The sequence below is a fragment of the Oncorhynchus masou genome, chromosome 1 (genome assembly GCF_036934945.1).
Source record: "Oncorhynchus masou masou isolate Uvic2021 chromosome 1, UVic_Omas_1.1, whole genome shotgun sequence".
Classification (NCBI taxonomy): Eukaryota; Metazoa; Chordata; class Actinopteri; order Salmoniformes; family Salmonidae; genus Oncorhynchus; species Oncorhynchus masou.
This window is the reverse complement of record NC_088212.1, coordinates 54,957,205-54,983,861: the sequence shown is the minus strand read 5'-3', so window position 1 is coordinate 54,983,861 and position 26,657 is coordinate 54,957,205. Positions and strand designations below refer to the sequence as shown.

Sequence of the window (26,657 nt, the reverse complement as noted above, 5' to 3'; positions counted from 1 at the left end):
AGGGTTACCGAGATTTACCGAGATTTCCCACCAAAACCCATTCACTTTTCCCAATTAAGTAAAATGTTAATTTCAATAAACATTTACCTATTGCATTCGTTACCATTCATTAGCATTAGTTAACCAAAACAATCGATGGTACGCCTATTTCTAGCAATAAAGTAACATTTTAATTTAAATAAACTTTTTTTTAAAACATGGAGAAATCAGAATCTACCAATTTTCCATCCCCAGAAAATAGCAATAAATGAACGGTCTTTCCAGTATTCCCATTTAAACCAGAAGTGCTATTTAAAAGCAAATAATTCAATTTAAAAAAATCGGACATGATTATAACACCAACGCATCACCGGGAGCACACTGCCTGCCCTCCAGGCCACCTACAGCACCCGATGTCACAGGAAGGCCAAAAAGATCATCAAGGATATCAACACACAGAGCCACGGCAATAGGTAAAAGCGAACATTTACCGATTGCATTCGTTACCATTTATTAGCATTAGTTAGCCCAAAAAATCTATGGTAATCCCATTTCCAGCAATAAAGTACAATTTAGATTTACATTTTAAAACTAGTGTTTTAACATCAGTATTTACAGTTGAAGTCGGAAGTTGACATAAACTTAGGTTGGAGTCATTAAAACTCATTTTTCAACCACTCCACAAATGTCTTGTTAACAAACTATAGTTTTGGCAAGTCGGTTAGGACATCTACTTTGTGCATGACACAAGTCATTTTTCCAACAATTGTTTACAGACAGATTATTTCACATATAATTCACTGTATCACAGTTCCAGTGGGTCAGAAGTTTACATAAATTGAGTTGACTGTGCCGTTAAACAGCTTCGAAAATTCCAGAAAATGATGTCATGGCTTTAGAAGATTCTGATAGGCTAATTGACATCATTTGATTCAATTGGAGGTGTACCTGTGGATATATTTCAAGGCCTACCTTCAAACTCAGTGCCTCTTTGCTTGACATCATGGGAAAATCAAAATAAATCAGCCAAGACCTCAGAAAAAAAATTGTAGACCTCCACAAGTCTGGTTCATCCTTGGGAGCAATTTCCAAATGCCTGAAGGTATCATGTTCATCTGTACAAACAATAGTACGCAAGTATAAACACCATGCGACCACGCAGCCGTTATACTGCTCAGGAAGGAGACACGTTCTGTCTCCTAGAGATGAACGTACTTTGGTGCGAAAAGTGCAAATCAATCCCAGAACAACAGCAAAGGACCTTATGAAGATGCTGGCAGAAACAGGTACAAAAGCATCTATATCCACAGTCCTAAATCGACATAACCTGAAAGGCCGCTCAGCAAGGAAGTAGCCACTGCTCCAAAGCCGCCATAAAAACACCAGACGACGGTTTGCAAATGCACATGGGGACAAAGATTGTACTATTTAGAGAAATGTCCTCTGGTCTGAGGAAACAAAAATAAAACGGTTTGGCCATAATGACCATTGTTGAGTTTGGAGGAAAAGGGGGAGGCTTGTAAGCCGAAGAACACCATCCCAACCATGAAGCACGGGGGTGGCAGCATCATGTTGTGGGGGTGCTTTGCTGCAGGAGGGACTGATGCACTTCACAAAATATATGGCATCATGAGGTAGGAAAATGATGTGGATATATTGAAGCAACATCTCAAGACCAGTCAGGAAGTTAAAGCTTGGTCACAAATGGGTCTTCCAAATTGACAATAACCCAGAGCATACTTCCAAAGTTGTGGCAAAATGGCCATCACAAAGCCCTGACCTCAATCCCATAGAAAATGTGTGGGCAGAACTGAAAAAGCGTGTGTGAGCAAGGAGGCCAACACACCTGACTCAGTTACACCAGCTCTGTCAGGAGGAGTGGGCCAACGTATTGTGGGAAGCTTGTGGAAGGCTACCCAAAACATTTGACCCAAGTTAAACAATTTAAAGGCAATGTTACCAAATACTCATTGAGTGTATGTAAACTGCTGACCCACTGGGAATGTGATGAAAGAAACAAAAGCTGAAATAAATAATTTTCTCTACTATTATTGACATTTCACATTCTTAAAATAAAGTGGGGATCCTAACTGACCTAAGACAGGGAATTTTTACCAGGATTAAATGTCAGGAATTGTGAAAACTGAGTTTAAATGTATTTGGCTAAGGTATATGTAAACTTCTGACTTCAACTGTACCTTTAAATGTTACTTTATTGCTAGAAATAGGCTTACCATAGATTTTTTGGGGGCTAACTAACAAATGCAATAGGTAAATGTTCACTTTTATGTCAAATATAACCTACCTTAGAATGGCATATGATTTATGGCGAGTTTCGATTCATGTACAATTGATCAACCACAGCGCTATCCATGGTATTGAGTATTTTTGATTAGCAGAAAATCGGGATATATTCCTCCTGACAAGATCACCACAATAAAAAAAAAATGGAAAACAGCAACAACCTTCCCAATTCCCTCGATGGCCAGGTGCAAGGGGATAGAAAATGACAAAGCTGCATCTTTCAGTGAGCTAAAATGAATGTCAATAGAGTCTAAACTCATAATCGTTTAGCAGTTGGCCAACAGTGGCCAGTTTAAAACTAGACGACGTCAACAAATTTGTGCGGTGACATTGAGAGAACTTTGAGTTGATTCATTTGCAACAAATTACAACAAGAAACCGTTCGATTCAATGTGTATGTTTCATATCAGATCAAATGTTATCGTTCACCAACACACATTTAGCAGTTGTTTTTGCGGGTGTAGCGAAATGCTTGTCTTACTAGCTACAACAGTGCAGTAGTATCAAACAATACAACAATACACGCAACTCTTAGAGTAAAATAATGGAATTAAGAAATATATAAATATTAGGACGAGCAATGTTGGAGTGGCATTGACTAAAATACAGTAGTGTAGATTACAGTATATACATATGTAATGAGTAAACCAGTATGTAAACATTATTAAAGTGACTAGTGATTCCAGGTCTATGTACATGGGGCAGCAGCCTCTAAGTTGCAGGGTCGAGTAACCGGGCGATTCCCAGTTAGTGATGGCTATTTAACAGTCTGATGGCCTTGAGATAGAAGCTGTTTTTCAGCCTCTCGGTCCCAGCTTTGATGCACCTGTACTGATCTTGCCTTTTGGATGGTAGTGGGGTGAACAGGCCGTGGCTCAGTTGGTTGATGTCCTTGATGGTCTTTTTGGCCTTCCTGTGACATCCGGTGCTGTAGGTGTCCTGGAGGGCAGAAAGTGTGCTCCCGGTGATGCGTTGGGCAGTCCGGACCACTATCTGGAGAGCCCCTCAGTGGTATAATCATGTCAGATTTCTTTCACTGGTATTATTTGCTTTTAAATAGCATTTCCAAAGTAAAAGCATAAATAATTTCAAATTCCTTATATTAAGCAAATCAGACAGCACAATTCATTTTTTAAAGTTCCGAATAGCCAGGGGCACACTCCAACACAGACATAATTTACAAACGAAGCATGTGTGTGTTTAGTGAGTCCGCCAGATCAAAGACAGTGGGGGAAACCAGGGATGTTCTCTTAATAAGTGCATGAATGTGTCCATTTTCCTGTCCTGCCAAGCATAAAAATGTAATGAGTATTTTTGGGTGTTAGGGAAAATGTATGGCGTAAAAAGTACAATATTATTTTTATGAATGTTGTGAGGCTAAATCTTTTGTAACCGCTCTTTCAGATTGTAATGGGAACCCAATTAAATTCAGGGAAAACTGTCAAATTCCTAAAGTGTTCTTCCTCCTCTCTGCCACTGCTAAAGTGTGCAAAGCTGCAATCAAGGCTGTAATTAAGGCAAAGGGTGGCTACTTTGAAGAATCCTAAATATAAACTGTATTTTGATTTGTTTAACACTTTTTTGGTTACTACATGATTCCATATGTGTTATTTCATAGTTTTGATGTCTCCACTATTATTCTACAATGTAGAAAATAGTACAAATAAAGAAAAACCCTAGAATGAGTAGGTGTGTCCTAACATTTGACTGGTACTGTATGTTATAATATTGTCTTCGTATCTCAAAAGCATTGTAGTGTGGTTAACATTAAAAATCTAAATGAAAATTTTTAAAATCTAAAAGATCAAATTCAACCAGAGAGCACCTTCAGATTGTGCTGAAAGGCTCACTCCGCACTCTTGCACTCCAGATTGAATTTACGTACACACTCTAGTTCTACAACTTTCCGACCTAAGGATCACTAGCGTCATGATTTGACCTCGTATTTTTCAGAGTTCCCAGTTGTCTTGTAAGCGCTATAAATCTCATGGTAGGCTACCCTTCTTCAGCTCATATCTGTGTGAAGCTGGATTCAGTGCTTTTGTCTGCATTAAAACCAAATATCGAGTCAGGTTGGATGTGACAGCAGAGGCGCACTGTCGACCACACCCCCTGACTTTGAAAAGCTCCAACTTTACGTATCAAGCAGTGAAGGCTGGTGAACACACGGAGAACACACGGAGACAACAAATTGTGTTTCAAAAATGGTCAAAGACAAAAACGTTTAATAAAGACATTTATAGTACAATATTAAGGGGAATGGGAGGGCTACTTACATCGTGTTGGAAAGGGATCACAGCAGTGATTGAATGAGGGTATGAGGCATGAGTTGAGGTGTTCAGAGGCTTGACCAGTACAGGACAGGATTTGACTAGGAAGACAAAAAACAATTACACAATACACTACACAGTTAGACAAAATAGCTAAGAATGAGTTAGTCCAAGCAAGGAGTAAAATCATTGATGTGTAATAATGTGAATGTGTATGTGATTGACTCTACATATAGTAATGAGAGACAATTGACAGGGGTACTCACAGTGCTTGCTTGGAGGGGAAACATTCAATGTGCCAGTGGATGAGCGGGCACATGAGATGTGGTTTCAGTTCATGTCAGGAGAAAGTTGACAATGGTAGTGGAGTGGTCATCACCTCTTAATCAGGGAACAGGAGGTGACTTTGCTGTAAATACAAATAGCAGATACATTCCATTACAGCTGCACCATCATAGGTTTGGACAACAAGTTTCTCTATGAACTTAAACTCAGACATCTCAAAATTCATGAAGTCAAACACAGACTGCACATCTCACCCTCTTAACACATTAAAGTATCCCAAGAAATGTTCCTGAATAAAGCCCTGATCATCTACATACCTGACAACTGCAAGCAGACTGGTGGCACCATTGGTCCCGGTGGGAGCGGTGGGGCAATTTTTACCCTCTGGAGCCTGGTTTTTCCTTATATGTTAACCTAACTAGGAAAACGGTGGACCCTATAAGGTATGACATTGATTAATCTGTTGTAAAAAGGTTTGATATGGATTGTGATGGGACCAGTTTTTCCTAATCAGGTCACATGGTTTTAAAAAAACTTCTAAAAAACAACTACTGGTCCTGGGGGGGATGAAAACCCTTTCAAACTGCAGCTACCTTATATTTGGTGATATACAATTAGACTAGATTATGAGGGGGATTACCTCTAACCAGACATATAGACAACAACTAATAGACAATATAACTCACAGGGCAAAGCTTGCTTTATGCATGTTTGCATCATGCAGGCCTATGCAACTGTAGGCCTTACAAAAGAAATGTAATATAGAATATAGAAGGGTTCCAGACACTGCCATCCTCCTTTCCCCGATGGGAAAAGTAGGGAGTGACTGGCACACAGACATTGTGAAGCCAAGAGATAATTGGTTCCCCCTCAATCATCCCTTCACATGGTTTAAAAGATATGTTTACATATGAAGACAAGCTTGACCTCTCCCCTTTCTGTGGCCCAAGTAACTGATCCCTGACAGAGAACAGATAACTGCAAACGGCCAACACTATAGTACAACAAAATACATTCTAAATGACAAGTATCTCACAAGAATATTATGAAAATAAATATATCTATGTTACCCAACTAATTCTGATTCTGCTACAACATCTGTCATCACTATTATGTTGAATCAATAATTCCAGTTAATAATTTTGGATTAAAAACATATAGGTAGCCTAGCCAGCCCAATTTTGAATATATTTTGAATATTTCTCCTGGCACACAAATAGACCATAAATACATAATGTTACTAATTAGTTTACCCTGACCAGATCGACAGGGCGCTTAGGCTGTATGCAGCTGCTCTTATTAGTAGCCAACGGTCGATCAGACTGAAAAATAGTCTCATTTTCAACCCATACAGCATGTCAGATTTCTAATGTTTAGGTGTAGCCTAAGCTGCTGACACATTTATATCATGAGTTTTTGCTTGTGCCTGTCCGGATTGATTATGTGTTATCATCTTTGCTAAATAAATACTGGAGGAAAGTGAAACGCCTACTTGAGTGGACGCAAATAAATGCACTGCGTCTACCTCTTTATACATTTAATGGATAATGTGATGGAAGCTATCAAATCATTCGGAGTTGACAGTCGAAAGTTTGAAATGTTCAACAAGTAAAGCATCGTAACGTGCAATTACCTCTGCAACCGTCTTGTAGTTGCCCCTGTCAGTGGAACTTTCCCTCGTGTCCTCTAAAAGCAAATTATTGCATGCCCAAAAACGCAGTGCTGTTGATACAGTGTCTTGCGAAAGTATTCACCCCCTTGGCATTTTTCCTATTTTGTTGCCTTACAAACTGGAATTAAAATAGTTTTTTGGGGGGGGGGATTGTATCATTTGATTTACACAACATGCCTACAACTTTGAAGATGCAAAATACATTTTTATTGTGAAACAAACAAGAAATAAGACAAAAAAATGGAAAACTTGAGACCCACATTTTGCATTAATTACAGCTGCAAGACTCTTGGGGTATGTCTCTATAAGCTTGGTACATCTAGCCACTGGGATTTTTGTCTATTCTTCAAGGCAAAACTGCTCCAGCTCCTTCAAGTTGGATAGTTTCCGCTGGTGTACAGAAATCTTTAAGTCATACCACAGATTCTCAATTGGATTGAGGTCTGGGCTTTGACTAGGCCATTCCAAGACATTTAAATGTTTCCCCTAAAACCACTCCAGTGTTGCTTTAGCAGTATGCTTAGGATCATTGTCCTGCTGGAAGGTGAACCTCCGTCCCAGTCTCAAATCTCTGGAAGACTGAAACAGGTTTCCCCTAGAATTTCCCTGTATTTAGCGCCATCCGTCATTCCTTAAATTCTGACCAGTTTCCCAGTCCCTGCCGATGAAAAACATCCCCACAGCATGATGCTGCCACCACCATGCTTCACTTTTGGGATGGTATTCTCGGAGTGATGAGAGGTGTTGCGTTTGCGCCAGACATAGTGTTTTCCTTGATGGCCAAAAAGCTCAATTTTAGTATCATCTGACGAGAGTGCCTTTTGGCGAACCCCAAATGTATTTACTTTTTTTTCTTTAAGCAGTGGATTTTTTTCTGGCCACTCTTCTGTAAAACCCAATTCTGTGGAGTGTACAGCTTAAAGTGGTCATATGGACAGATACTCCAATCTCTGCTGTGGAGCTTTTCAGCTCCTTCAGAGTTATCTTTGGTCTCTTTGTTGCCTCTCTGAGTAATTTAAAATTTAAAAAAATATTTTGCTGGATTGACAACTTTGATATTTTTTATTTTAAATGGATACTTCAGGATTTTGGCAATGAGGCACTTTATCTACTTCCCCAGAGTCAGATAAACCTGTGGATACCATGTTTATGTCTCTGTGTCCAGTATGACAGAAGTTAAATGTAGTTGCACAAGCATGCTATCAGATACTCATAGACTTCCAATAAGCGTCTGCCTCTGGTTCCAAAGGTTGCATGTTCAAATTGTTGGGTTCTAAGGTTCTGAGAATATGAAATATACTTATTCATGTCACTGAGGGAGTGCTGAGGTTTAGAGGGTATACACCAGAAGTTAATCTGCAGGGGGGAAGGTATATAGTGTGGGCAATTAAGCTTGGAATGTGTTGAGTGCAGGGAAGCGATCACGTGGCAGGTGTTGATAAGGGGAGAGAGCCATGGATTAGTGATGAAGGGGGTCAAGATCAGGTCAGGTCACGTTAAGGGAGAAATAAACATTTATATCCCGTATCACTTAGTGTCCTGCCTAGCAGTAAAGATACAGTGTTTGTACAGATGTGTAGGAGAAGACTCGTAGGAAGGGTTAAATATCAGTGCTTGTGTGAAAATGTTTTTGTCTAATGCAGCTGTATTGACCCTCTCGGAAGAATAAACTTGGTTAAACTCTCATAGTGTCTGATGAGTTTTTTACTCTGGGAATTAGAACCTAGCAGAATCCAGCGATAGAAAGTTGTTTTGGATATTTTTGTTTTAAAGGGATACTTCAGACTTCATTCGACAGTGGGTGGACCGGCGGCCATCTTTCTAGTAGTAATTGGAAGTTAAAGTTTCAATTCAATTTAAATGTTAATGGTGTATCCGCTGAATTGCAGGGCTCTGAAGTGATAGGTCCATTCTATGAATTATATTTCTATGATTGAAATGACACCCACCATGTATTCAAGAGGATACTGTGTCTCAACCAATTACTGGCACAACACAAACACTTCAAATTATGTAAAATAGAATCTAAGCTACAACAAGCTTTAAAAAATTACATAGTTGTTTAATTAAAATAATATAATAGTTTGACAACCCTGTTTGTAAGCTTTCACATTATATCAAGCTTAACCACTTACATGGATGTCTCATGGTAGGATAGGGTATGCACAATGGGTCAACTTTGAGCACCTCTATCTCCTGAATGTTTTGTCATTCAGGTAACTTTCTGGCCTCTTCCACCATGGGCAAATATGTATGAAACGTTTCGTTAAAATCAGGAGTGCAGTCCGAAAATGATTGAAATCATGTGGAATGATCTTTTAATGAATTAACAACATCAGTCAATGAAACATTATGTCAAGTTCACCTTAAAATCCGTATATTTCCAACTAGTCTATATTTCCAACTAGAGAGAGAGATATATATATATATAGAGAGAGAGAGGTGGATGGGTGGCAGTATGGCAGTGAGTGTGCTTTCACACCTCTGCCAGGTGGGGTCATGTGCGTGGCGCTCGGGCTCCCGATTTCCAGCGAGCTAAACTCCATTGGTCGCTGCTACATTCTTCAATTACCACAGTGAAAGTCTTCATTTTTTCCGTGCTGTTTTGAAAGGTGCACTGATTATGCAAGTATTGTGAACATTGGAGTAACGTTAAAAAAGGGTGAAAATGAAGTCTTTTCTCAATGCCTTAAAAAAGGAAGGTAGGTCTATCACCTTTATGAGTCTGGGTCCAAGTTTTATTTGCTTTTGACTCATAAATAGATGGAATTGTCTACCTTTGCTACTGCGTGTTCATTTTCAACTTTCTCAGGGGGTATTTTTATCCAAGTTCAATCATTTCATCTGCTCCAGGAAGTAATTCTACATGGGCTTTTTTGAATGTGACGAATATAGCAAGGTCTTTGCGTTGTGGATTCATGCGTGCAATTGTCGTCCTAATTTAAACTAGTGGTACCTATAAAAGGAGATGTGTGTCGTTCTTTTTGGGCTAGAGGTTCTTTAACATGCAGGATAAATTATAGGTTATGTCATAGATTAAGTGTTGGCACGCATTGGAGTGGTTTCCAAATAAATGTGTTATGATTCAGTCTTCTACAAAAGGTATTTGTAGTCTCCTCCACCAATCACCTACCGTATGTAGATTATAGCCAGCGAGAGGACACACGGCATATCTATCGATCTCCTGGTCCACGGGGGAGAAAACACACCCACCAAAATGAGTGGATGACTTACGTCACCAAAACGGCTCTGCTGGGTGCATTATGGATCCATCTGCTTGTGTGTGAAAACAGTTGGTTCCTTAACCCTTTACTTCCAACAGACAGACTATTCCTCAATGAGATTTACTCAAAATGGATATATGAGTACAGCATTTTTGACTTTTATTTCAAAGCGTGGTATAGTTCCATTGGTAGGCTACATTATGTCAAATCCCTTGGTTGCATGACACTGACCAGAGCTGATCACTCATTGCCCTTTGAACTTAGTTCTCTTAGTATTAGGGAGCAGCAGTAAATTCTATAGATCACACTGATTGCTTTCCTCTCTTATATAAGACAGCTCTGGATGTTTGTCATCTTCTTTTCCTTGGTTCTCTTTTCCTACAGAGGGAATGTGTGCTTATTACATTCCACAATTGAGAGCACAATTAAGAGCTGTGTGTGTGTGTCCGTGTGTGCATGTGTGCATGCATATGTCTGCATACATGCATGTACAGTGCCTTGCAAAAATATTCATCCCCCTTGACGTTTTTCCTATTTTGTTGCATTACAACCTGTAATTGAAATAGATTTTTATTTGGATTTCTTGTAACGGACATACACAAAATAGTCCAAATTGGTGAAGTAAAATGAAAAAAATAACTTGTTTCAAAAAATGCAAAAAAAACTAAAACGGAAAAGTGGTGCGTGCATATGTATTCACCCGCTTTGCTATGAAGCCCCTAAATAAGATCTGGTGCAACCAGTTACCTTCAGAAGTCACATAATTAGTTAAATCAAGTTCACCTGTGTGCAATCTAAAGATCATATGATCTGTCACATGATCTCAGTATATATATACACCTGTTCTGAAAGGCCCCAGAGTCTGCAACACCACTAAGCAAGGGGCACCACCAAGCAAGCGGCACCATGAAGACCAAGGAGCTCTCCAAACAGGTCAGGGACAAAGTTGTGGAGAAGTACAGATCAGGGTTAGGTTATAAAAAAATATCCAAAACTTTCAACATCCCACGAGTACCATTAAATCCATTATTAAAAACTGGAAAGAATATGGCACCACAATAAACCTGCCAAGAGAAGGCTGCCCACCAAAACTCACAGACCAGGCAAGGAGGGCATTAATCAGAGAGGCAACAAAGAGACCAAAGATAACCCTGAAGGAGCTGCAAAGCTCCACAGCAGAGATTGGAGTATCTGTCCATAGGACCACTTTAAGCTGTACTCTCCACAGAGTTGAGCTTTACATTAGAGTGGCCAGAAAAAAGCCATTGCTTAAAGAAAAAAATAAGCAAACACATTTAGTGTTCGCCAAAAGGATGTGGGAGACTCCCCAAACATATGGAAGAAGGAACTCTGGTCAGATGAGACTAAAATTTAGCTTTTTGGCCAACAAGGAAAACGCTATGTCTGGCACAAACGCAACACCTCTCATCACCCCGAGAACACTATCCCAACAGTGAAGCATGGTGGTGGCAGCATCATGCTGTGGGGATGTTTTTCATCGGCAGGGACTGGGCAACTGGTCAAAATTGAAGGAATGATGGATGGCTCTAAATACAGAGAAATTCTTGAGGGAAACCTGTTTCAGTCTTCCAGAGATTTGAGACTGGGACGGAGATTCACATTCCAGCAGGACAATGATCCTAAGAATACTGCTAAAGCAACACTCGGGTGGTTTTTTAACATTTAAATGTCTTGGAATGGCCTAGTCAAAGTCCAGACCTCAATCCAATTGATAATCTGTGGTATGACTTAAAGATTGCTGTACACCAGCAGAACCCATCCATCTTGAAGGAGATGGAGCAGTTTTGCCTTGAAGAATGGGCAAAAATCCCAGTGGCTAGATGTGCCAAGCTTATAGAGACATACCCCAAGAGTTTTGCAGCTGTAATTGCTGCAAAAGATGGCTCTACAAAGTATTGACTTTGGGGGGTGAATAGTTATGCACACTCAAGTTCATTTTTTTGTTGTCTAATTGCTTGTTTTTTTCACAATAAAAAATATTTTGCATCTTCAAACTGGTAATCAAATGAGGTTGTAAGGCAACAATATAGGAAAAATGCCAAAGTGGGTGAATACCTTCGCAAGCTATGTCAAATTTGTTCAAGTACTTGATTTTTGCCCAGTACAATAGAACGAATCAAAGGAGTCGAAAAGTTTGAACTCCATTCTCCCTGGCGGGTAGGAGTGTTGGGCCAGTAACCGAAAGTTTGCTGGATTGAATCCCTCAGCTGACAAGGTAAAAATATCTTGTTCTTCCCCTGAACAAGGCAGTTACCCACTGTTCCCCTGGCGCGGATGACGTGGATTTCAATGAAGGCAACCCCCCCATACCTCTGAGTCAATGCTTAATTTTTTTTATTTAACCTTTATTTAACCAGGTAGGCAAGTTGAGAACAAGTTCTCATTTACAATTGCGACCTGGCCAAGATAAAGCAAAGCAGTTTGACACATACAACGACACAGAGTTACACATGGAGTAAAACAAACATACAGTCAATAATACAGTAGAAACAAGTCTATATACGATGTGAGCAAATGAGGTGAGATAAGGGAGGTAAAGGCAAAGAAAAAGCCATGGTGACAAAGTAAATACAATATAGCAAGTCAAAATGCAGAAGACACATTTCAGTTGAATGCATTCAGTATTACAACTGACGAGGTATCCCCCTTTCCCTTCCTTTCCTTACTTCCAGATCACCTCAGTTGTGCTAGGCATTGACCTTTTATTTGTTCCAAAGGTCACAACCAAAAATGTTTGGTGAGGATACCTTCAGCCACGATGGTTCTGGCCTTTGGAACAGCCTGCCAGACGTTTTATTTATTTTATCCCATATTATATATTTTATTTATGTTTATTTATTTTAATGCATTAGTCTCTCATATCTTTTTTTATAATTGTTTTTACTATTTGAATATCTATTTTAGAAAATGCAGTGTTTTATTTGTCTTGATTGGGGTGGCAGGTAGCCTACTGGTTAGAGCGTTGGGCCGGTAACTGAAAGGTTGCTGGAACGAATCCCAAGCTGACAAGGTACAAATATGTCATTCTGCCCACGAACAAGACAGTTAACCCACTGTTCCCCGGTAGGCCATCATTGTAAATAATATTTTTTTCTTATCTGACTTGCCTAGTTAAATGTTATTATTTTTTAAATGTAGGTGTATTCATTGCCTTTGTGTGTATCGTAATCACGTCAGTGACACCAAGCATGTTCAGCATCCTACAACACAAATGGATACTGTTTTCTCACCCCACAAAACAGATGTGCACTACTATGGTTTACTGTAAGTGTTTGGAATGTGGTTCCTTATCGTTGTGGTAAGATAGCAGTGTGGTCCAGGTTGTAGTCGGGGAGTGTGGTTGTGGTCAGGGTATACACTCTGCTGGTGAAGTGTTACTTCAAGTGTGGTTGTGGTCAGGGTATGTGTTTGTGATTTAACAGGATGTGGTTGTGGCCAGGTGGTTTGTAAAGCAGTGTGGGCCTGGTTGAAGTTGAGTTAGAATTGATCAGGCTGTGGTTGTGATAGTAGTTATGATAGTGTATTAAGATGGCTCCAGTCTCTGCTAAATCCAAAAGCCTGGCTGGCACATACACACACTCTCTCTCTCTCTCTCTCAAGCACACACACACACACTCTCTCAGGTGTGTGTAACAACCCCCGCAGTGTGTGTGAAACACATGCGGTTCTAGTTCAGTGCGCTCAATCAAAGGCTGCTTCATATCTCATGCATTTATGAGGAATCAGATTGTTGATCGCCTTCTCACATTGAAAACATTATAGGGTCTTTGGTGCGACTCCAGGCTCCTGCTACTTCCCCCACTGCTTTAATTTCGAGTGGAGACGAAAGTGCCGCAGTTACACACTTGTCAGTGTGATATTATACTCTAATGCTGAAACTCCACTGGGAAATAAGGTTCAATCATACCATTGCTGGTGGGGCAGAGGAGCTCAGCTGTACTTGGTGCAATAATCATCATCATCATACTGGGATCATAATGACTTGGATTTTTATGAGAGGGCCAGACAGGGCCATCGAATAATGCAGAGCAGACATCCCCCAGGCAAGGGTGTGTGTGTGTGCGTGTGTGTGTGTGTACGTGTGTGTACGTGCATGCAGTGTGTGTGTTTAAACTGTTTTACAATAAGGGATAGATGAACGCCTTTGGGGAATAAATTGTTCTTGACTGATTCCCATCAAGAAAATCAATCAGACACATCGCCCTACAGGTAGCGATTGATACTCTGTGTTCATGTGCGTGTTAGTAAGCAAGTAAGTGTGTAAGTACGAACATGCTTGCATGTGTGCTTGTGTGAATTTGAGTAAATCGCAGGGCAATAAATGAATTATTGAAGGTTATCTCTTGGAGTGCTCTCCATTTCATTCTCTACCTATCAGGTAGGCTCGTCCCAGAACAGTAGATGTGAAGGAAGGGAAAGGGAGGAGTGCTACTCTGTTCCTCATGTGTCTTTCCACCACAACGTCTAGCTCTCTAAGACATGAACATTAACAGAGAGTGAAATGGCTCGTCAGACACAGACACCTATTTGCAAGGGTCAGGTAGAACTGGTTCATCAGATAATCAATGACTGTCCCTCTCTCTTGCTCTTTCTTTCTGTCTCTCATACCCAGTGCCTTTCCACGAGGCCCCGGAATACTCCAAGCGGCGTCGGGTCCCTCCCTCTACCAGCAGCAGCGGTAGCTGCCTGGTGGCCCCCCGGGTCCTGCTGCGCTCCAACAGTGACAACAACCTCACAGTGAGCCAGGGGCCTCCCCAGGACTGGTCCCAGCCCCAGGGATCCCCCCAGCACCACGGATCCCAACAGGGAGGGGTCGGACCCCCCACCTCCACCTCTCACCGTAGCCTCTCTCCACAGCTGCTCCAGCAGATGCAGGGGAACCCAAATGGCACTGTGAGGACCATGGGCCAGAGGTCCCGCAGTACCAGCGTGGGGGTGGTCCTGCGGAGTCCGTCCCCGTCCCTCAACCGGCTGGGAGAGGAGGCCTGCAGGCCACACCCGCAGACACATGTACAGACACAGCAGACTCAGCACAGAAAGACCAGGTCAGTAGAAGGAGGAGAAGCAGCAGAGACACACAGCCATGTACGTCGGCACATACTCTTTACCCACACACCACCCACACACACATGAATGCGTATGCACATATGTGTGTGGCTGTATGTTTGTGTGTGTGTGCGTGCGTCCTGCGGATTAGACACTGAAGGCTTTATATTGCTGGTGACGTAACCTTGGCTCTGCACAGTACTGATTAAGACACCATGCTCCCTGTCCTCCTTGACAGATTAATACAGACATATGGCACTGTCTTTCATCCACACACTCTGTCGAGAGAGAGAGAGAGAGAGAGAGAGAGAGAGAGAGAGACCAATTAAGAGCTTGACAAAGAGAAACAATGGGCGAGAGGCGGGGAATATAGGGAGGAGAGAAGACATACGGAGTGAAGGTAAACAAGGGAAAGTCAAAAAGAGAATGAGGTGATAAGTGTGTCTTTTGCCCTTACATGATGACAGCCATGTCATTTTCCTATTTTGTATGTTTAACACTGCAACCCTGGAGGATGGGTTAGACGTTGGAGTTCCACTTCATCTCCATCCTCCCCTCCAAGTCCTTCCCAATCCCATGTCCATCTTGCCTCTGGTCCTGTCCACTTCTTCATCTCCTTCAATCCCTTCTTCTTCCATCCATCAGCCTTTCCCTCCTTATTTCTTCCCTCTTACCACTCATTCCATCGTACTCTCCTCTTTGCTCTCAGTCCATCCTCCACCTCCATTTCCCCCTTAAGGCGTCGGCATGCTTCAGTTCGGCTGACGCCTAGCTGAACCAATTGTGCTCGAATACTTCCTTAAAAGACCTTAGATTGAAAAACAAGAAAAAAGCGACAATAGTACTATTTGTCAATTTTAAGACGCCGTACCAAGAATACCATTCCTCAAAATAGTCAGCATTGAACTAAAATAACTAATTAAATTCATTAATCTTTCATTTGTAAGTTTTTTGCTCAAGAGATCTTAGTCACACAATTAACTAAGCTGTGTGGTGTAGTACTTTTCTAGGATTTTTATTAATGAAAACGAGTTGTATCTTGTTGAATGACAACAAAGACTTTATTGAAGAATCCCTACAGTTGACCAACGAAGGGGCGTAGACTTGTCTCCAAACTTTAGCTTGCCTCCAGAAACATGTTTGTGTGCCAAAACAGCCGGGGAAAAAACCTCACCGAAGTCCAAAATGAACAAAAACGTCACAAAATCTCATGGTAATATATGCACAAACTCTACCAAACTGTTTCGGCAGGGAAGCATGCGGACACCTTTATTCTGCCCGTTCCCTCCATCCTACATTTTCCCCTATTTTCATCAACTCCCTCCCTCGCTTCTCTTCTCCCTCTCCTCTCCCCTTTTGTTAACCCTCCTCAATCTTTCCATCCATCCTCTCACCTCTATTTTTTCCCCTTTCCTTCTCTCCTCTGACTTTTTTGCTCTAGAAAAAAAAACTCAAAGCATAGCTGAATCAGAAACTATGGCGACGGATCCTCGTCCTATAGCCTGAGTTTGTGCCTAATTCACGTACTCTCCAGAGAGTCTAGACAAATCAAATGAGATTCCCTCTCTCCTGCAAGAATATTCTTACCCAAGACTTTCCAATACAGAAATACGATGTGGACTAAAAGATAAAATAAGATCAGTATTTGACTCTGGAAGTCTTGCTTAGTATAGTGTGTGTTGTAATCTTAACTGCAACCTGAAGATTAATATTAGCTGCCAAAGCTAATGCCTTGGGCTATAGCTTGCTAAGGTCGTCTTCAGCCACCGAAATGACCCAGATTAGTTTCTGCAATCAATTGGGACAAAAAAAGGAGCAGCCAACTCTGTTGAGCATAACCAACGTTGATTTAATCGGGTTAGGTTTTATTTTGTGTGGACGATCCCTTTATACTGAAAATCAGGCTGAGCACCGTCTGAGAGGATGTGTCAAGGCAAGTCTCTCTCTCTCTCTTTCACTTTCTCTCTCTCTCTCTGAGGGCATCATTGATTAACTGTGTCAACATACGCAGGAGGTTTTAGCCAACACAGATTATGTGCCCAGTCATCTGGAGGAGACACTGTTTTTTCACCTCTTTTTCCTGTCCTTTCCCATTGTTGTCACTGATCTAGAGGGATCAATGGAGTTGGTGAAAGCAATATGATGGACCCTTCTTGGCACATATTTCCCAAATGTAGCGTTTAGAACTGACACCATTTGGAAGTCTTTGCATTTGATCGGTACATTCTTTATTTCTATTTATGGTTTGGAAAGTCATGCCCCCGATTTGTTTTTATACAACCCTGGCCTTCCCCTAAGTGTGTGTGTGTGTGTGTGTGTGTGTGTGTGTGTGTGTGTGTGTGTGTGTGTGTGTGTGTGTGTGTGTGTGTGTGTGTGTGTGTGTGTGTGTGTGTGTGTGTGTGTGTGTGTGTGTGTGTGTGTGTGTGTGTGTGTGTGTGTGTGTGTGTGTGTGTGTGTACTTATTTTTCTATCTTATCAGCACGCCAATTTCCTAACAATTTACCCGTATGTCCTGACATGGTAGGAAAACAATAACTTTTCTGAAAAGTCAGGACTGTTTTAATGTCCTGTATTTGTTCAAATGTTATTTTAAGCTTAAGGGTTAGGTTAAGGGTTTTGGGTTTAAGGTTAGGGTTATGTTAATGATTAGGGGTAGGGTTAGGTGTTAGGGAAAATAGGATTTCTAATGGTCAAACATTTTTACTCCCCAAAAAGTACTGAAATTTAACAAATATTAAAAGGTGTGTGTGTGTGTGTGTGTGCGTGTGTGTGTGTGGATCTGGAATGGGGCTAGATCTCCATAGGCTCAGGGTTGAGGAGAGGAGTGGTGTTCAGGATAAGGTGACCCACTTACCGTGTCTCTCTCTCACACTCCTCCTAAATGCCTCCTCCCTCTTTCTCTCCCCTCTCTCTCTCTCTCTCTCTCTCTCTCTGACAATCACTCTCATTTTATCCCACCCGCTCACTGTCTTTCTCTCTGTTTGACTGTGTTTGAATACTTACAATGCTGCTGTTGCTGGGGTTTACCACCAAGTGGCGCTCCAATACAATACTCTAACAGATCAACCCACACACCAATGGATACACAACATTAGGTCCATCTCAGTAGTGTAGTAAACATGCGTTTTCATCTGTAGTTGGACTCAAGCAAATGTACACGTGTGCTTGTTCCTCTCCTTTGGTTATGCTGGCGGGGTTTTGGCGGGTACACAAAAAAAAAATAAAGACTTCCTGTAGGAAATGTATCAATTGCGTCTCAGAAAGGAAAGCACAGACTCTCTCTCTTTTCCCTGAGTTGGGATGTCTTTCTGTTTGTGTGGTGGGTGAACCCAGCGTCCTTTCTTCCCTACTCAGAGGACACTGCAGGGATGTGCGATACTTTATGTGTCAGCTTCCATCCTGCCCCATATACAAGCTCCATAAGGATAGCGGTGTAACTTAAGAGTTTGCAATATATACTGTGTATACTGTGGTACTCTGTCAAATGTGGCATGTACTAATATGCACTACTCCTCTATCTGCCTAGTTAAATAAATGTTAAATAAAATAAATACAAATAAAATATTCCTCCTTTCTCCTTTTCTCTTCCATCTCCTCTCCTCTCTTCCCTCTCCTCTCTTCCTTCCTTCCCACCTCTCTGTCCCCACCCTCAGCCCCAGTGGTCATGTGGAGGTGGTGGTGCAGCGGAGGAAGCTGTACAGTGCCGTACCAGGTAGGCACTTTGTGGTGGTCCATTCCTACCATCCACGGGCCGAGGGAGAGATCACCCTCTACAAGAACGACAGGGTCAAAGGTGAGACATTAGGAAATGTTAAGGAGAGAACATACAGATACAATTGTATTATGCTTAACGCTGCTCTACCACTGGATACATTTGTGACACCAAAGGAAATGAGTTGTGTATATTGCCAAATCTGGTTCAACATTTGTTGCACATGTGGTCCCTGAGAAATAAACTAATAGAGAGCAATAATAATGGCGTCTTTTTGTAAGCACTAACTCCACCATGGCTTGTTGGCCAAAGCATATGGGGGTTTTGGAGGGTGGTTTGGATACTCGTAGAAAAAAAGTTCTGTGGTAAACACAGGCTTAAGAGATCTTACACGTTTTGTTCAATGAGATCATCTTCATCAGCTGAAGCATTTATGTATTGTAACAATGGTGTAACAATGGAGCTGGAGAAGAAGGCTGACGTTTTACGTGTCCCCAACCGATTGTGTTTTTTATTTGTAACTTATTTTTTTTAACTTATTTTGTACATAATGTTGCCGCTACAGTCTCTTATGACCGAAAATAACTTCGGACTGGCAGAATCGTTTTTTTCCTTTAACGAGGCTGACGAGCCCGGCACGAAAGATATACTGTTTTCTCGGGAACAGGCCCAGATCCCCGTGATTTGCGTGAAGAGGAGGCAGAGAAAAAGGGGACAGAGGGCGGGCTGCATTCTGAGAATTTGTAGGCAATCGAATAAACCCCCACTTCCTTCAATTCTGCTAGCAAACATACATTCTTTGAGGAATAAAATGGTTTACTCCTCAATGCCCTCGGAGGAATCGCGGAACATATTTCAGTCTGTGCTAGCAAAACAGTCCTGTAGCTTAGCATCTCCTTCATCTGACCACTTTTTTTATTGATCTCGTCACTGATGCTTCCTGCTTTAATTTTTGCTTGTAAACAGGAATCAGGAGGATCAAATTATGGTCAGATTTGCCAAATGGATGGCGAGGGAGAGCTTTGTATGCGTCTTTGTGTGTGGAGTAAAGGTGGTCCCGAGTTTTTTCCCCTCTGGTTGCACATTTAACATGCTGATACAAATTTGGGAAAATGGATTTAAGTTTCCCTGCATTAAAGTCCCCGGCTACTACGAGCGCCGTCTCTGGGTGAGCGTTTTCTTGTTTTCTTATGGCGGAACACAGCTCATTCAATGCTGTCTTAGTGCCAGCCTCAGTCTATAGTTGTATGTAAACAGAAAACTCTCTAGGTAGATAGTGTGGTCTACAGCTTACCATGAGATACTCTACCTCAGGCGAACAATTGCTCGAAACTTCCTTAGATATCATGCACCAGCTGTTATTTACAAAAATACATAGTCCGCCGTCCCTTGTCTTACCAGATGCCGCTGTTCTACCCTTCCGGTACAGCGTATAACCCGCCAGCTGTATGTTGATAGTGTCATCTCTCAGCCACAACTTCGTGAAGCATAAGATATAACAGTTTTGAATTTCCCATTGGTAGTTTAATCTCATCGACGGGGCTGCAGTGGCGCAGGTTGAGAGCTTCAAGTTCCTTGGTGTCCACATCACCAACAAATGAACATGGTATTAGCACCCCAAGACAGTCGTGATGAGGGCATGACAAAACCTATTCCCCATCAGGAGACTTGGCATGGGTCCTCGGATTAGGCATGGGTCCTGAGATCCTCAAAAGGTTCTACAGCTGCAACATCGAGAGCGTCCTGACTGGTTACATCACTGCCTGGTACGGCAATTGTTCGGCCTCCGAACGCAAGGCACTACAGAGGGTAGTGCGTACGGCCCAGTACATCACTCGGACTAAGCTGCCTGCCATCCAGGACCTCTACACCAGGCGATGTCAGAGGAAGGCCCTAATAATGGTTTAAGACCCCAGCCACCCCAGTCATAGACTGTTCTCTCTACTACTGTATGGCAAGCGGCACCGGAGTGCCAAGTCTAGGACAAAAAGGCTTCTCAACAGTTTTTACCCAAAAGCCATAAGACTTCTGAACGGTTAATCAAATGGCTTCCCGGACTATTTGCATTGTGTGCCCCCCCCCCGACCCCTCTTTTATGCTGCTGCTACTCTCTGTTTAACATATATGCACAGTCACTTTAACTATACATTCATGTACATATGTACATACTACCTCAATCAGCCTGACTAACCGGTGTCTATATGTAGCCTCATTACTTTTATTCCTCACTACTGTATATAGCCTCGGTACTGTTTTTCACTGTCTTTTTACTGATGTTTTTATTTCTTTACTTACCTATTGTTCACCTAATAACTTTTTTTTCACAATTGGTTAGAGCCTGTAAGTAAGCATTTCACTATTGGACCTAGACTTTGGCGCACGTGACAAATACACTTTGATTTTATTTGACATGCACATATTACCTCAGCTATCCCGTGCCCCCACACATTGACTCTGTACCTGTACCCTAGTGAGGTTAAGGGCTCGTAAGTAAGCATTTCACTGTAAGGTCTACACCTGTTGTATTTGGCGCATGTGGTTAATACAATTGTATTTGATTTATTCAAAACAAGCACATAAACCACATGAAGGCTTCATAATTCTTAAAATAATGTTAACTGGCTGATATTATCTCATACAACAAAACGTATAAGATCTCCTAAGCCTGTGTCAAAACCCCATTCTTTCACTATTCACAGGAATGGCTGAACGAACCAGAGGTAATTAATAAAATAAAAATTAGGACTACAAGCTGGCGAGCTCTATAAACACAGGTGCCATGCATTCCGCGAGTGACATTTACTACAGTACATGTGCTGCCTATAATGATTCCCTCCCTCCCTCCAGTTCTGAGTATCGGAGAGGGGGGGTTCTGGGAAGGCAGTGCCCGGGGCCAGGTGGGCTGGTTTCCTGCGGAGTGCGTGGAGGAGATTCCTGCCAAGGCCAGCGAGGAGAGGACGCGTAAGTCATTAAGCATGCTGACCCAGATATTTGGGAATAGGAGAGTTGGAAAGAGTGGTTGGGGAGCTCTGTGGAGGAGGAGGGATGATTTCTGCTCTATGGATCCCCCTGGTGGCATCCTAGGGCACCGAGACCCACTTTTCCACCCAGTAGATGGGCTCTGCACAGAGACTGTTCAGTGTGTACAGATCCAAAATATTTGGATTGGTGTAATGTGGAGGAATATGGAGGAAAGTCCCCTAAGCCCAATTAACACACTAGATGGAGCCATCAGCATTTGACTGCCTACCAAAGGTGTGTAGGGGCTCGGGCAGACCTAGGCAATTTCAGTCCTCGGGGGGCCTGATTAGTGTCACACTTTTACCCCATCCTTAGCAAACACAGCTTATTTAATCTAATTGCATTTTTAACTGAAGATCATGATTGCTGATTATTGGAGTCAGGTGTGTTAGCTCGGGCTGGGGCAAAAGTGTGACACCAATCAGGCCCCTGAGGACTGAAGTTGCCCAGGCCTTGGCTAAGGGGTCTTTCCAGGCTGACAGGAAGGAGGAAAGAGAGGTAGAGTGCGAGAGACGGAGGAGGGAGGGAGTTGTCATTGTTACCGCCCGTTTGGATTTGGCTTCACACCAACGACATCACATCAAAAGCAAAACTTAATTTACAAAAAAAAATTGAATTGTAGCATTTCGTTGTGTTTTTGTTCTCTGGTGGTTAGATAGCTGAAATCATCCCTTTCTTAAATGAACTATGGAGGGAGATAGGGATTTGGACTTTTGGATTCTAGATACTGGGCAATGATTATAATGGCGATTCTGATCCAACCATAAATGCATACATTGTGCCCCTGGGCCTGAGATGAGGAATGTTCAATGTAGCTAGCTAGATGTAATAGGCTAATGTTAACTTGCTGGGCTTGCACGTCGTTGCCCATGAAGGAAGTTAGGATAGCAAGCAAGCATTTTAGCCAGGTAGCCTAGGACAACAAAAACTTAAAGTGTGTACTGTATGACAGACAGACAGTTTTGGCAACATGAAAAAGAGGAGGATGTCATTGGTGTTTCTCTAGAAGTAGGGTGAGTCAACATGTTTTTTCTACTGGCACGCATGACACACACACACACACACACACACACACACACAAAATCAGTAACATGGGTAGCCACATCATATTTAGCTTACGTTGATTGGACGAAATCGTTTTTGGTATCTTTTAGTTGTCACTGTATTAGACCACGCATAGGTGATTTGATGATGAATTTGAGGCAGCTCCCGTTTTCTTTTCGACTTGCGGTAACTCTCTGTGATTCTAAACCAATGGTTGTTTATTCGTCCGAAAATGTTGTAAACATTAACTTTCTGGACCATGCTATAGGTCATGTAACTGTTTGCTACATGCAATATGCTTTGTGGACTTCAGAGGTTTCTCTCTGGTTTTGTGATGAAACAAAGGTGTGGTTGAATTTATTCTGCCATTGTCTGCTTATTCTCTAGGCCTTAGGCCTATATACCGCGGTAGCAAGGCAAATAAACAGTGGAGGCTACTGAGGGGCGGACAGCTCATAATAATGGATGGAATGGAGTCAATGGAATGGCATCAACCACATGGAAACCACGTGTTTGATGTGTTTAATATAATTCCATTGACTCCATCCCAGCCATTATTATGAGCCGTCCTCAACATCAGCAGCCTCCACTGGTATTAACTAACAGGTTATAGAGCAAACAATGCAATTATCACAACACATAGGTTGTAATATGGCTTTCTTTCCCTGGCTTGGCTTCCCCAGTGATTTTATCTATGCACCGCTACTATGCTTTGAGCTAGTATGTTACTGTGTGTATGTTCACTGCTGTGTCATCAAAGGCCCTTGGATATATTTGCCAGCTTTGTACTGTATGATTTGCCGCATGCCCTTTAAAGCAAGGGGTCTTCTGGGGATTATACACTGGCATGCTGGCACAAGTGTGACATCACTCCTGTATGTCGTGGTTGTCATTCTATTGCTGATAACCACAATAATTTCTAGGAAAATAAATAAATAAATAATAATAATAATATTTCTGGAGGCTTAGCTTGGGTTCCTTCCCATTCCCATACTATTGGTCAATAACCAAGTTAGGCTCCAGAGTGGCGCAGCGGTCTAAGGCACTGCACCTCAGTGTTAGAGGCGTCACTACAGACCCTGGATCGATTCCCGGCTGTATCACAACTGGATGTGATTGGTAGTCCCATAGGGCGGTGCACAATTGGCCCAGCGTTGTCCGGGTTAGGGTTTGGCCGGGTTAGGCTGTCATTGTAAATAAGAATTTGGTTAAATTAAAAATCTATAAAAAAAAACAGCATTAGCAATCACTCTATCTGTGCTAGCTCAGTTATTGTGTTGCTAAGCATAGTTCTGTAAACATAACAGAAATCAGTGCTCTGCTTTGTGCTACCTATAGCACTGGAATGGTCTTAGCAAGAGCCAACTTGCAATTCTACTTCTGTTAGCCATAGCAAAGGATCATTAACATTACAATTACAATTTTCAGACTCAGTGTTGGCTAAATGTACTAGCTAAAGGTGAAGGGATGTCAAGGAAGGAAATGATAGTGTGTTAGCCTCTCTCTGTCTCTCTCTCTCTCACTCTCTTTCTACATATACATGTGCTCCATGTGAATGGGCCCTGACTCTCTGTTCTCTGCTACGCTAGGCGCTACACTGCGCTGCTAAATCAGCTGTGTTCTAATGTCCTCTGGGCTGCAGGGGAATGAACACATCATGCTCCATCCCCTTCTCTCTTTCTTTCTCAAGCTCTCTTTCAAATGGACCATTTATTCTATCTATGCCCACTCTCTCTCCCCCACATTTTGTCACCATACTCTCTCTCTCTGTCTATGTCAATATTCCTCAGTTTTATTTTATTTACTCTGTCTCAATTAAATTATATTAAATTGTGCTTTGTTGGCATAATTGCATAATACAATATGCATTATATCTTACCCTTCCTAGCTACTTCTCTCTCTCTCTCTCTCTCTCTCTCTCTCTCTCTCTCTCTCTCTCTATATATATATATATAGTCACGTGTGCTTTATTGCGCCCACGTGTCACCATCGTCACACGCATAAGCGCCTAATGATACTCACCTGGACTCCATCATCTCCTTGATTATCTGCACTCACTCCCTTTGGTTCCTTCCCCAGGCGTTATTGTCTCTGTTTCGTGTCTGTGCGCTGTTCGTGTTTTGTATTATGTTTTGTTAATTTATTAAATTATTCACTCCCTGAACTTGCTCCCCGACTCCCAGCGCACATGTTACAGAATAACGCCTTACCAAAGGGAAGCATCAAGGAGTGTTTTTTTGTGTTGGAGGTGATGTCGGGTCCGGGTGTCGGTACAGCAGCTACCAGGGAGGCCTCAGACAGTTTCGTCGGACTCTCATGCCTCAGCTGGATTGACAGGTTCCCACGCCTCAGCTGGATTGACAGGTTCCCATGCCTCAGCGGGTTTGATGGGTTCCACTGCCTCAGCTCACTTGACATGTTCCCACGCCTCAGCGGGTTCGATAGGCTCCCATGCCTCAGCGGGTTCGATAGGCTCCCATGCCTCAGCGGGTTTGACAGGCTCCCATGCCTCAGCTGGCTCAACAGTCTTCCATGCCTCAGCAGGTTCGATAGGCTCCCATGCCTCAGCGGGTTCGATAGGCTCCCATGCCTCAGCGGTTTCGATAGGCTCCCATGCCTCAGCGGTTTCGATAGGCTCCCATGCCTCAGCTGGGTGAACAGGTTCCCGTGCCTCTGCCGACGCAACCAGGGAGGTCTCAGCCGGCTCATCAGGCTCTCACGCCTCAGCCGGTTCGTCAGGTTTCTGTGCCTCAGCGGAGACGACCAGTCCGCTCCTGATCCCCAGGACTCGTCCCTTTGGTTGGCGTCCTGCGGCTGGAGCTGCGCACCGTAGAGGGGGTACTGTCACATATGCTCTCTCTCCGGGATTGTCATTTTGGTCGGAGTCCTGCGGCTGGGGCCGTGCGTCGGGGAAGGGGTACTGTCACGTGTGCTGCCTGTCCAGCCTCTAGGTCACCAGACTGCTGATTATTGAGCATACCTGTCACCATCGTCACGCACATCAGCGCCTAATGACACTCACCTGGACTCCATCACCTCCCAAAACTATCTGCCCTATTTATGTCACTCCATTTGGTTCCTTCCCCAGACGATATTGTTTCAGTTTCATGTCTGTGCATTGTTCGTGTTTCTTGTTTTGTATTATGTTTTGTTAATTTATAAAATTATTCACTCCCTGAACTTGCTTCCCGACTCCAAGCGCACACATTACATATATATATACAGTACCAGTCAAAAGTTTGGACACACATACTCATTCCATGGTTTTTCTTTATTTTTACTATTTTCTACATTGTAGAATAATAGTAATAATAGTGAAGATATCAAAACTATAAAATAGCACATATGGAATCATGAGTGTGCAAAGCTGTCATCAGGGCAAAGAGTGGCTACTTTGAAGAATCTAAAATCTAAAATATATTTTGATTTGTTTAACACTTTTTTGGTTAGTACATGATTCTGTATCTGTTATTTAATAGTTTTGATGTTTTAACTATTATTCTACAATGTAGAAGAAATAGTAAAAATAAAGAAAAGCCCTTGAATGAGTAGGTGTGTCCAAACTTTTGACTGGTACTGTATATACAGTGCCTTGCGAAAGTATTCGGCCCCCTTGAACTTTGTGACCTTTTGCCACATTTCAGGCTTCAAACATAAAGATGTAAAACTGTATTTTTTTGTGAGGAATCAACAACAAGTGGGACACAATCATGAAGTGGAACGACATTTATTGGATATTTCAAACTTTTTTAACAAATCAAAAACTGAAAAATTGGGCGTGCAAAATTATTCAGCCCCTTTACTTTCAGTGCAGCAAACTCTCTCCAGAAGTTCAATGAGGATCTCTGAATGATCCAATGTTGACCTAAATGACTAATGATGATAAATACAATCCACCTGTGTGTAATCAAGTCTCTGTATAAATGCACCTGCACTGTGATAGTCTCAGAGGTCCGTCAAAAGCACAGAGAGCATCATGAAGAATAAGGAACACACCAGGCAGGTCCGAGATACTGTTGTGAAGAAGTTTAAAGCTGGATTTGGATACAAAAATATTTCCCAAGCTTTAAACATCCCAA

At 42.2% G+C, this 26,657-nt stretch overlaps 1 protein-coding gene across 1 annotated transcript in view; it reads left to right on the top strand.

The window, feature by feature from the left end:
- Window positions 1-25,411, top strand: part of LOC135539371 (uncharacterized) — a 34,491-nt gene extending 9,080 nt beyond the window's left edge. The window contains exons 4-7 of the mRNA XM_064965250.1: window positions 14,368-14,800; window positions 18,455-18,594; window positions 21,361-21,474; window positions 24,762-25,411. Coding sequence (XP_064821322.1) covers window positions 14,368-14,800; window positions 18,455-18,594; window positions 21,361-21,474; window positions 24,762-25,411 — 1,337 coding nt within the window. The remainder of the gene's footprint in view (window positions 1-14,367; window positions 14,801-18,454; window positions 18,595-21,360; window positions 21,475-24,761) is intronic.
- Window positions 25,412-26,657: the final 1,246 nt, after the last annotated feature.